Here is a 12,725-nt window from a genome sequence, read left to right on the forward strand (position 1 = left end):
AAAACACTGTCATATGTGTTAGCATGTCTGGCAGGAGATGTGTGTATAGTCTCAGATTAACTTGTATTGTATGCCAGCATGTCTAATTATGGAAATGTAAATAAGCCTTAACATGTTGAGTATCTCCCTGTTTAAGCAGAATGTTTAAAGAATATGTCAGTCTTCTGATACATTTATAATTGCACATGTTTGAGAAGGAGATTCTAAAATACTGTTGAGAATCAGCTGAACAGTAGGTGATGTCATTAGAATGTTCCTGCTTGCTAGGTGATTATTTGAATGGCTGATTGACAGGAAAAAAACTTTTTCAAACAGATGACTATTATTTTTAAAAATAAGAAAGTTGAGACTGTTAAGCTGAGCAGTTAGTCAAGTACTGTGCAGTTAGTCCCGTGCTGAGCAGTTTGCGAAGAGTTGTAGTCAGTTACAGTGCTCTGCAGTGATACCTGAAAAAAAAGAACTAAGTAAAAACTGTAAGCCTACCTTTGCCTTATGTTATGTGTTAGATTAGATCAGGGACATTATCCTCTAGTTAGATTAGGAAAGTTTAGTTACTCAGATAGAGTTTTTCTAAAATGATGGACTTTTACATTTCTGTTGATTTAATTCTGATGTTTGTTGAAAGTTATTGATTTACATTCTTGTAATCATTTTATTATAAAATGTTTTAATTTCTTTACATTGTAGCTAGAAATCAGTGTTTTTTTCTTTAGAGATTAGAGAGGGATTATACTTGTTTGATACTCTCAGGTCCCCTCAAAGGCCTGGCAGCTCTGGTCATGTCTATCATTTATTTTCATAACTGGACACCCCATTAGAAGGACATGAAGACACTCTGATTGGTGGTAACATTACTATATTATTTTGGGAAAGGACACAGCTGGAAATCTGTGTCAGGCTTTCCCAGAAGTGCTTAGATGTGTGAGATTTACATTTCTTTTGAGTGTGTGTGTATCAGAGGTCTTAAACTGGCACACATTCTCTCAATTGTGTAATAAGGAGTTACATAAGGGGTGGACAGAAGGATACAGTTCAGTCCCAGAGTATAGAGTGTGGTCCTGTTGTGCTGAAATATTCCTCCTGTTTAAGTGACACTCTCTCACTAGAATCAATAGTGAGGATTGAGGCAAATTATTTACTGAGGGACATCACATTTAATTTGTGGCAGTCCAGTGGGATATAGCCAGACATCACAGTCTGAATCTGAGTTTACAGAATTTCATGCATTCATCACTGGTACCACTAACGTTTTGCATTTCAAGACAAAACTGTCTCCCTCCACAATTAGCTTCCTAGATATAGCTTTAAGTAAAAATGAGCTCTCACAAATAAATACGTCAATGTATAAGAAAAAAATATGAACTAACAATTATCTACACAGGACCAACATGCATCCACCATACATTTATAAAAATATAGTACAAAATCAGTGTTTAAGGGTAGCAAGGCTTAATACTGAAGAGACAAAGATGAATTTAGAATAACATACTACAGTATGTGAATATAAGGAAAGAGGATCTAAGTCATGCATGGTAGACAATATACAAAAATGATATTTTAATTAAACATGACACAACATCCAGACCTTTTTTGACAGTTCAGGACAAACCGGAGTTACTAATGAATGTCCTAAGAAATGCTGGATCACTATGACCTATAATAGTAACACTCATAAAATAAAAAAAAAATTATATCGACATATTGGCCAGTTTTATTGGGAATGCCAGAACTATGTACAATAGTCACTGAGCAGCCATCTTTTAGTTATATAAAATCAACTAATCTAAAAAAATATGCTTCGTTAAAAAGAACAACTCATTTTCATTTTCAAATTACTAGACATGGAACATTTACTTGCAATAACTTTGCCCACTGTAGTTCTATAAATACAGAAAAGACCATTTTACATCCAGTGGTGAATAAACCATTTATTATTTTAGCATATGGAAATTGCAATTCCAAGAATTTAATTTAGTTAGCAACTTGCAGTAAATGTCCAGCTTACTATATAGGAAAAAAAACAATAGGAAGCTTAAGGAAAGAATAAGTCAAAATTTTAACTTTTATTATATAAACATATAAATAAAGAGATCAAACTCATTCCTTTAAATTTCTTTTTATAAAAACTATTTTACAACACACAAGGGGAGAGAACATTACACCCCTAAGAGAACAAGAAGAGCAGTGATAGATCCTCAGATTCAAATCACACATCCATCCTGGCATAAATTACATACTTACTATTAAACCCCATATAAAGCATCTCCATAATCAGATACATTGACTTTACTAATTATATATTTTTCATGTTTTTAAGGAAACTTGTTTTATTCAAGTGAAAGCGCTTAATCATTGTTTGTTTGTTGGCATTACAATAAACTTTTATTCACTTCTATCTGGTTTCATTGAAGGTGTTGTGGACTGTTATGAGCATTGAATAGAGGTGAATTTCCAAGACACAGGGACGGAATTTTGCACACAGTGCATTTGCTGTTTTTTCTTTTCTAGTTGAACTTTTATGTTTATAATATAACTTTATCACCATACCTTACTACCGTAAACTCAATACATTTTATCAATTTTGTATGCGAAACCTCGAATAAAATCTGGCATTTTTAGTGTCCTTATCCTTCTTATCTATGAACTGTCAGTCCTCAAACAATGAACTGGACTTATCTCTGCCTGCTTAGACAACTTCCAGTCACTGAGGGCCATCACCCAATCAGTTATTGGAATCATTTTGTATACACCCAAGCAATTATTGGAATTGTTTTTGTATAGGGTCCTAACCCCTCATCTAGGTGGCTACAGGCTCAATCACATAAATGGCAGTATACAATGTTTTTCCGTTGAGGGCATTCATGTTCCCACACAAGCCCCATGAAAGCTAACACACAAATGGCTTGACATGGATCAAACACACCTTCTGAGTATTGCTGTATGCAAAAAACCTGTTCTGTAATACATGCCGACAGGGAAGCAAGATGTCTATGCCCCCCCTCCCCCACGCCAGTGAGCGAGCTAGTATCAGCTGTCCACTCCCATCTTCCTCTAGCTGGCTCCTCTGGTGCCCAAGCCACTAATCAAATTTGGGTCAGCTGGACCACAGTCAGGGTTTTATCTTTCTGCATCATGGAAACAGTCTTCTGTATGACATTTTTTAGTAAGACTGTTAGAGACTCCTACTTGGATCTACATGTACAAGTGTATTTACACTGTGACTACAAGTATAAGCACTCACAAGCAGTGGATGTAGCAGATTGGAATTTGCAGTTTAGCTTGAGTCTAGTGAAATAAAAATGCCACAACCAGCCACAGTAAATTAGGTAAGAAAAAGTGTTATTGCTAAAAGTAATTTTCAATGCAATGCATTTGAAAACTGAATTATAGAACATAGCATATTATTTAAATAACTACAAGTGGCCCTTACTGGCTTCAAACCCAAACCTAGCATTTTCTCAAGGTACTAAATGTAGAATAAAGTCTGAGTAATCCCTAAAACTGTAATACATATTCATATCTGAGTCAGGTTATAATACACCAGTGATTTGCATTGTATCAGTAGTATTATCTGCACAAATTAAACCTCCTTTGTCATTGACAGTAATTATTATCAAATGCAAAAATTATAACTTCACTGTCATTTTACTGTTAAGTCTATCAGTTACTGGAAGCACAAGAGCTAACAAAGTGCAAACGTTATCTGGTTCCATTGTTCAAAAGTGTTGATGCTTATTAACTCTTAAAGTTTAAATCACCTGTTATTACCTATGTCTTTTTTGCTGACACCAGGATGACTAGTTTTTTGAGTTTGTCACATGCTTTTTATGGGTATGTGCAATTGCCTCAATGCAGCTATTAACATGATTGTGTGGGGTTTTCATGAACAAGTCAGTAGAAGCACTAGTGTTGTCAGGGTTTAGGGCTTGGAATTTTGCCAAGGTGTCATTTAATAATAAGTTTTCCTTAGAATAATTCCTAAAAGTACATTGGTTTGCTGGGTCACAATTTTAGTTTTATTTCAAAGGAGACAGTTTTATGATCTGCACTGACCAATGAGGACATTATAGAGGGGCATTTGCAGTGTTCTGTCGTGTTTTTGAGGATCAGGTAAAGGACTTTTGTGCCCCTGGTGGGTATACATATTATCTGTCCCAAGGGGTAAAAATTCCAGGAATCTCTGGATCTGCATGTTTGTAGTTGTATATGATTCCCAGTTTATAGTGGGGTAGTTATAGTCACCCATGAATATGGTGTTGGGTTGAATGAGGAGTGTCTCCAGAACATTTAAGTAAGAACTATGGGTTTCATGGGTCATAAAGAAGGACCTACAGTTTGCAAGGTACTGTATGGGACCTTCCTTATGGTCATTTGTGCATAGAGAAGCTCGACACATCACAATGTTTGCAAGTCTTGAGGTGTGTTTGCTTTTGATGAAAGTGAGACACTACCATCTTTAGATGGTCTAAATGTGAGGAAGATATTATAGCCTTGGACTGCTGGGGTATTCTTCATGTTGTAAACTGTATCTCAGTAACTGTACAAACATTTACATTCACCAGGGTGAAAAGAGCTTGCAGTGAGTGGATTTTCTTGTTTAGATTCCTGTCATTGAGCAGTAAACTTCATATTTTCTTGGATTGGTTTTGCTATGTGTGCTTTCCATGTGAAACAGAGTTCCCAAGTGCAAGTTGGACAATTGGATGGGAAACTGGAAATTCATCCCTGATTTGGCACATATGTCTCTAATGGACACAAGTAACCTGTAAATGGTTCATCTCTCAGACTCATACTTACACTTATCAAGGGTACTAGAACTTGTCAGAGAATTGGAATGCATGGCTAGGCTTAAAAAGGCCGTTGTGGTCATTAGCCTAGTAAACATCTATGAACCTATGTCAAAACGCTTGGCAGACTGGCAATGCCTAAAAAATTCCAATATTTGAAAGCCCAGATGGGATAGGTGCAAACCATCCCTGGCAAAGCAGCATGGTCTACCAACCATATACTCCTAGGCTGACAAATATTGTACCCCTTTTGAATGACACCAAAATCTAAGACAGTTATTAAATTAAATTATTTTATGTTAAGATTGTGTTATCATTACTGGAGAAGATACAATGCTGCTCAATGCTTGGGTCATAGTGGCCTGGGACACACAGTCCAAGAGCCGCATCGTGTCTGTCATGATATAATCCAGGGGGGTTCATCTCAGATCATTTACACCTTACTGTACTTCACAGATAAAGATTCTAGTTGTCTACTGATATATTATGTTCTTCATCTTGTAAATATGTTGTAAGTAATTGCTATGTAAATTGTTAATCGCTATGTAATCCAATGTAACTACTGTCTGTTTATTTTAACTGTGGAGCTTTTCTCCCCAGGCCTCCACTGAAAATGGGCCTATGTCCAGTCGGACACTCCCGGTCAACAAATATAAATAAATAATAAATAAATAAATAAAGTCATGGACTATGGCTGAGTCATACCGGTATTTGTGGTTCAATGACCTGAAGTGTATGTGTGACCTGGCAGATGCTGGCTCCTGATGAAAACTGACCATGACAATCTCCTTACTCAGTGTGGTGAGTAGGACAGCTGCATGTCTCACAATGGAGTCTCCTATGACCAAAATATTGGGTTGTATTATGTACTACAGTACAGTGTACTCTACCAAGCAGCTACATATAGCTAATTGGTATGGTACATAATACTGTATGTAACTACCTTTCTTTGCTGAATTAGCTTGAACTATCACACTGCACAGTGGTTACTGCCAGTCCAAGCACAGTAGTACTTAGTACACACAGGGTACTATGTACACTTGTGTGCCACTTAGTAAAATTAAAAGTTTGTTTTAAACTTCAGGGGTATACAATGATTAGTATATGTGAATCACAATAGTCCCTAGTTTCATACTAAACACAGTATGCACAGTGATGAAATGCAGCCGTACAACATATACTAAACATAGTGTGCACAGTGATGAAATGTAGCTGTACAACATTTACTTATTTGCATTTGTTTAATGGAAACGTCCAGCTGAACAAAACCCCTTTTCTGCTGAGGTCTGGAGAGAAAAGCTCTAAAGAAATTATTAGTACATACACATGTGAAATAAAAGTTGTGTCGTACCAATTTTATTACATTTAAACAAAGTACATATCATGAAACAAAGTAGTGGCATATAGTGTTTAAACAAAGTAAATAACTATGTAGAAATAATAGTCTGTAATGGAGATAGTAGTTACTTCTATGCACAAGACCGAGTACATTTTAAACAAAATGGTAGCCAGTTTGCGGGGAGCAGAATAAAGAATGTACAGGGAGAAAATATATAGCAAAAAAAAGTGTCAAGAGAATATAGCATACGAGTCAGAGGACCTAAGAGTATGTGGGAAGCTGGGGGAAGATAATCATTTGAAATACTAGGAACTACTAGAGTGAGTCCTGAAACACTGAAACTGAATAGCTAGAAAAAAATTAACTTAAGTATACATTTCCAAAATAAATCACTTTAGCTGCCAGTGAACATAAACCAACTAAAAACAGAAATAGTTCACTTTACAACAAAGGACCCAAAGCTGTATCTGGGGTCCTTTGTTGTAAAGTGAACTATTTTAGTTTTAAGTATACATTGCTCAGAGTACTTCCTTTTCTCTGAGGTGCAGTGATCTCGGAGTTACTATATATAAGTTTGTGGGGGTGCAGCACCCCTCTGTAAAAAAGAGGTTTAAAGCAGAGGTGTGATGTTTGAGAAGTGAGCGTTTCCTGCATTTTCAGTCTTTTTTTTCATGTGTCATAACTTGGCATTTCAAGTGAGGACAATTCAATAGGGAGTCCAGGGGGAAGGAGTGTGGCAATGAGGACTATAATAAATAATAAAAGATTGATAATATATGATACTACTGGATTATTATTGCAAAAGTCAGAATTATTTTCACTAGATAAAAGGAAGTGGGCAATGGTGGAATGAATAAACTAAATTAAAAGATTGTGGACCTATGGGAAATTGGGAAGTAGGGGAAGGAGTTTATGTTTATAAATATATGTTATATTAAAATGTATTTATTATTTATTTATTGATATTTGGTGACTGAGAAAGTCCAACTGGGACAGGAACCTGAGGAGAAAAGCTCCAAGACCATTACAAGCATAAAAACACAAACAAACAGTTTATTTATATAATATTAAAATACAATACATTAATATAACTGTAATATGTTTATGAATTCCAGGACATGTTTTATACTGTAAGACTGCAGTTCAGAGCATTTTTTTGTTTTCAGCTGGTGTTTTTCTGTGAGTTCTTAAGACTGGTGTTTGGTGCTTACTACTTGAACCCAACAAATACAACACACTGCTTATCATCAGCTTTAGAACCTGTAAAAAAATGAAAACAAATGGGAGTTTAGAAGTGTATGTACTGCTGTAGAAGTATGCAAAGGGAATGCTGGATGCTGCTTCCAGTTGTGCCTTTAATATATTGTTTTTTATTTGATTTTAAGTCATATTTTGACATAGGAAGCATCACTTTCTGTTCAATAGATTGCTTTGCATTTTATTCATCAACAAGATCTTTTCTCATTAAATTCTAAGAAAGTTTATGATATGTAGCAATATGTGTGAAGTATAATATTTGTAAACATGAACTTGTTAATACAGTTTGATTACTTTTATATAAATATAAATTTGCCATTGTCACAAATGATTATAAAGATGTTTAAAAAAAACTGGCTGATCAATACAATCAATGCAGTACTATTTTGTATCCTCATTTTACTATACTATATTACATTTACCCAAAAATCTTAGTTCACAACAATTTTGTATTTAAAATATAACTATAAGTGTTAAAATATTGTTTAAAAGATTAGATTTGTGCCATTTAGGGATCAACAGATTTGTCCACATCAGGAAGGTACCTAAGTGAGCTGTATTTAAATGTTTCATGAAACTTCCGTATTACAGGTTTTCAGTTACTAGCACCTCCTTTTTTCCTTGTTCTTCTTCTTGTCATGGATCAATGCCTTTTATAACAGAAAAATTGTTAATCTATAAATGCAGCTTTTAACTGAAGGCATCATGTTGCGCTGGGCTGCTATACTGAATAGCAATTTACAGGATGGCTCAGTTTCCTGATATGATGTTAAGACTGTGTTTATGTTCAGGGCATGCATTACTGCATGGTCTGTAATTTTACTATTCAGAAGCAGAAATAGGAACAATTTATTTATGCACAGGCCCATTTAGTCACAGTGTCTGCAAGCTGTGAGCACACCATATCACCCTCTGAAGCATCTAATTTTTTCTAGGGGGGAGACTTACACTTTTAGTGATATGTAATTAAAGTAGAGCTGCGCAGTGAAAACCAGATCAGTAAGCACATGACCATAAAATCTTCTTGCTTCTCTGTATGCAATTTTACTCCGAAACATCACCAACTCTCTAGACACCCACCTCACCCTACATGGGGATGCCTTCAGTTTCTAGAAAGAGTATTAGCCTTTTGGTTATTTTTTTAGGTTGGCACTGGAAGGCAAGAATGGGATTTTCTAGTATGCCCTGTTTCTCCTTTACCCTACTGGTTAGCAAGAAGACTGCTTTGCCTGTTACACTAAGGCCAAGGGAATGTGAATTTGTACATAATCACTATCTGACAGATTAGATGAACACTTATTGACAGGTGTAAAACCCTTAACTTTAAGGCTTTATTACCCACCCATTTGCCAAGTGACATGTTTATGGTCAGATTCCAGTTATCTCCCTCCTTTGAAAATGAGCATCACACCATAAAATTCTCTATCATATCTCTGCGAATTGGCTCTAGCATCCAACACTGCTTTTAGAATTTCAGCAGCTGAGGTTACAGTCATAGTTTCTCCTCGCAATTGCAGAAGTGTATTGAAGTGCTCTAGTTTTAATAAGATGTTTTTATTTTCTTTTGTTTAGTGATGTATTTTAATTGTAAAAATGGGTGTGTCATATTTCGAGACATTATTAAAACACTGCCGTGTCTATCTGTGTATATCAGCAACTTTTAACATAGGTAAGGAACAAGAAGTGTAAGTACTATGAATATGGACAATTGATGCTGCTGCAATAAAACATATGCACCTGTGCTTTAACTGTACATTTTTTTCTTTTACCTACTGTATATGGTAATCCTTTGATTTGATATATTTAACAGTCTGTAGAGAAGCCACTGTTCCTGAACAAAAAGGTTCTAACATATTCAATGCAAATGTCATTCAGAATGACAGAAAAAAGTGAATTAATACCAAGGGTAACCAAAAGTAGTTGCTCAGTATATTTGTTTCACAACAATAAATCTTTAAAAAGAGAACTGTGCTATAAATAAACCAAATGCAACAGCTTTTCTTTTTTAGATGGTACCGGTACTTTTCCATGTCGATCTTAAGTGTGCAAACATATTTTGACTAAAAGCTCTATTGGACATCCCTCATTGTGCTATCAAATCCAGTTTGACTTTTAAGCTGACTGCAGGTGTTTGAATGTGATTTATTATGTAAAATGTCAAGTGTACAGCAGTTATTATGTATGAAAAACAAACCGGATGCTGAAAGACAGAATACTTGAACATGTTGGGGACATTCGCAACAAAAAAGATTTACCAGTGTTTTAGCTAAACATGTATCTGATTCCGGCTCTGCTCATTGTTTTAAATTTACTGTTTTAGAGTACATTGAATGTACCATTAGAGGAGGGGATATCAAAAATATTACTGAACATGCTGAACTTACTGAAGGTGGATTGTTTTATTAAAAGAAGATTCACCTCCTGGTTTGAATAATAATGTTTCTATCAAACCGATTTTATAAGCATGTGGCTTAAGGCATTGATTTTATAATTTTTTTAGAATGGTCTTATGAATGGTTTTCCCTACCAATCCCTGAGTAGCCATGTGACCTGATTGTCTTTTCTAATTCGGTAACTTGCACTTCTAAAAATGCTACAGTTTGTAATGAAGTATTATGGGCTGAAGAAGTGGCCTCCACCAGTGAAAGTGCTTACCTTTTACTTGTTTTTTTTATTGTTTTTCTATTAAAGGGTTATATGTGTCAGCCGTGATGGTCGAGGTTGTTTTTACCTGTTGGATATTTCCTAATAAGTCTTTGTAGTACCACCCAACATTATTGGATTCATAGGAGTTTCACAATTATTTTAGTTTAGCATGTAACCCCTGCCAAAACCCACTCTTATGATTTTCCTACTTTCTCAAGGAGGTACAGGCCATTTAGTCCTGGCGTAAATTTAAGAGCACTCATTAAGTTGTTAAGTTTAGGTTGAAAAAAGATATTGAATTAGAACAACTTTAATGTTGTGCTCTGCTTCACATGAATTGGCAGTCTATTCCAAAGATTTTTATACCATTACCTACTGTTTTATTTTGCATATAAATGTTAGCTGTCTCAATTACCCTAAGTTTTGTCACTATATTTGTTTATGTACCTCTGTTCTTTGGAGCTTTTCTCCCCGGGTCTCCACTGAAAATGGATATGTATCCAGTTGGACCAACCCGGTCAACAAATGTAAAATAAATAAAATAAATAAAATAAAAGATGCAGCAGTTACTGGGAGACAAATCTGTCCCTCCAGCATGTCCTATTCAAGTCACAGGCCATATTTAGGTCCCTGTAACAGGTGGCTCTAGTCCCATTTGATTTACAGATGTGCAGCAAATTTATTAGGTTTGGGTCAGAGATTGCTCTGTAAGCCAGGCATAAGTCTCCCCTAAGAAGTATATACGATACAGTGTACAGTGACAGGGACTTTGGTCAATCTGTCTAAGGCAAGTGCTGGAGTCCCTTGACTTTCTTTGTTAGAAACCTCTGAGGTCTCTCCAATTGCTGCAGGTGCTGTGTACAGAACTTCCCAAAAGGGGCTATTTACTCAATTATGGCCTTTATTAGTTACAAGTATAGAGGAGTTATAACCTCCTTTGCTCTAGAGGTGATGCCTTTGGTAATCAAGTGTGCTATGTAGAAAGCCTTCCTTATTACAGTATACACATGGTGGCCAAAGTTAAGGTCACAGCCTATTTGTGATCCTGGATCCCTTACCACTTTGTAGGTACACAGGTTATTATTATTACTTTGATAGTGTGAAGGGACATTTTTTTACTGAAGGGAATGATGCATTTCTTTGCATTTAGTTTGAGACTGTGACTTAGATGCCAGTTGTTGGTCTGCATTAGACCCTCTGAAGTATACTGATATAATTTGGGATTTGATAATTGTACCCAGTTTGCAGTCATCCACAGACTTGGTCAGTCATAGCCCCTTAGTTTTGGCCTGAACTTCTGAGAAGTATATATCAAACAGTAGGGGGCCCAGCACTGAACATTGTGGCACCCCACTGGTGACAGGTCTGAGGATTGATATGGAGTCACCCACTTTGATAGTGTGTGGTTGGTTTGTAAGCCAGTTGGACCCATCTTACAGGGGTTTACATTCAGTTTGCTAAGTTTATCAGTAATGCCTGAGTGTGGGATTGTGTCAAAGGCCTTGGCCAAGTCAAGGTATGCTGTGTGCACAGATTTGCCCTCATCAGTGGCCCTAGTCACATTTTTGTAGAAATCCACCAGGTTTAACATGCAGGATCTCCCCTTGATGAAGCTTTATTGGGTCAGATCCAGGGTTTGGAGATCACCTATGTCTTTATTTATGAGGTCTATGATGATGCATTCTATGGCCTTACAGATTGGTCAGACTTATGGGTCTATAATCCCCCAGGTCTGTTGGTAAACCACCTTTGTGGATAAAAATAACTGTTGCTGTTCTCTATTCCACAGGAACATAGCCTGTTGTTAGGCTGTCACTGAATAGGATACTTAATGTTGATGCTAATTCATGCTTTAGTTTGTTTAGAAGACAGACTGGGATGCCATCTGACCCCATAGAGGCTGTGTTTTCTGCCTTAGACAAGGTTTTACCGACCTTCAGATATGTAGGGGGGGGTTGGGGCAAGGAATTTCATAAGTTTGGAGGGGATAATGAGCTTAACTTTCACCAAATCTGTCCACCAGCAGATTTTCTATCGCTGCAGGATCAGTGTGTGTGTGATACTGTTAGTCACTAGTTTTGCACATGCTTGGGGTCCTACCTTTTAGGCTGCACACGTAGCTGTAAAAGGCCTTATGGTTATAATAACCTGTGATTGCTAAGTTTTTCTCAAAGTTATCCTTACAGGATTTGACATGTTGTCTTATTAACCTATTGAGGCTGAGTAGGTGCTTTTCAGTTGTTCGGGCATCACCTTAGTTTTCCTAAACAGCAACTTTCTGCACTTGTTGTAAAGTTTGTTGATGTTGGTTGTCCAGCAGGGCAGTTTGTTTTTACTTGGGGCTCTGGCTTTGATTTTCTCTGGAACAGCTGAGTCTATACATTCATACAAGTGACTGTACAGGTGATTTGTGTAATTTTTGGTGTAGTTACCACTTCTGGCTAAGGATGGGGCTTGGAATGCTTTTGTACCTTCTCCTAGGAGGGTATAGGTTGCCTTGGTGAAATTCTTTAGTCTGACTTCACCCTAAGTGAGTTCTTGTGTTAGTGCCAGTTTGAAGGAGTATGATTTGTGGTCTGATTTAATTAATGAGGGTCCGACAGTTGCGGTAGTGCCTCTGTTTTTCATGTTAGTGAGGACCAGATCTAGTAAGTTTGTTCCTCTTGTTGGGCTATGAGCAACTTGTTCCAGGGCAT

The 12,725-nt window shown here is 36.5% G+C and overlaps 1 protein-coding gene across 1 annotated transcript in view; it reads right to left on the bottom strand.

The window, feature by feature from the left end:
- Positions 1 to 365: 365 nt before the first annotated feature.
- The window catches only part of LOC122789845 (V-set and immunoglobulin domain-containing protein 4-like), a 569,118-nt gene continuing 556,758 nt past the window's right edge, over positions 366 to 12,725 (bottom strand). The window contains exon 13 of the mRNA XM_044057281.1: positions 366 to 446. Coding sequence (XP_043913216.1) covers positions 366 to 446 — 81 coding nt within the window. The remainder of the gene's footprint in view (positions 447 to 12,725) is intronic.

The sequence above is a fragment of the Protopterus annectens genome, chromosome 15.part0 (assembly GCF_019279795.1).
Source record: "Protopterus annectens isolate FY-2018-M chromosome 15.part0, PAN1.0, whole genome shotgun sequence".
In the NCBI taxonomy this organism is placed as follows: domain Eukaryota; kingdom Metazoa; phylum Chordata; order Ceratodontiformes; family Protopteridae; genus Protopterus; species Protopterus annectens.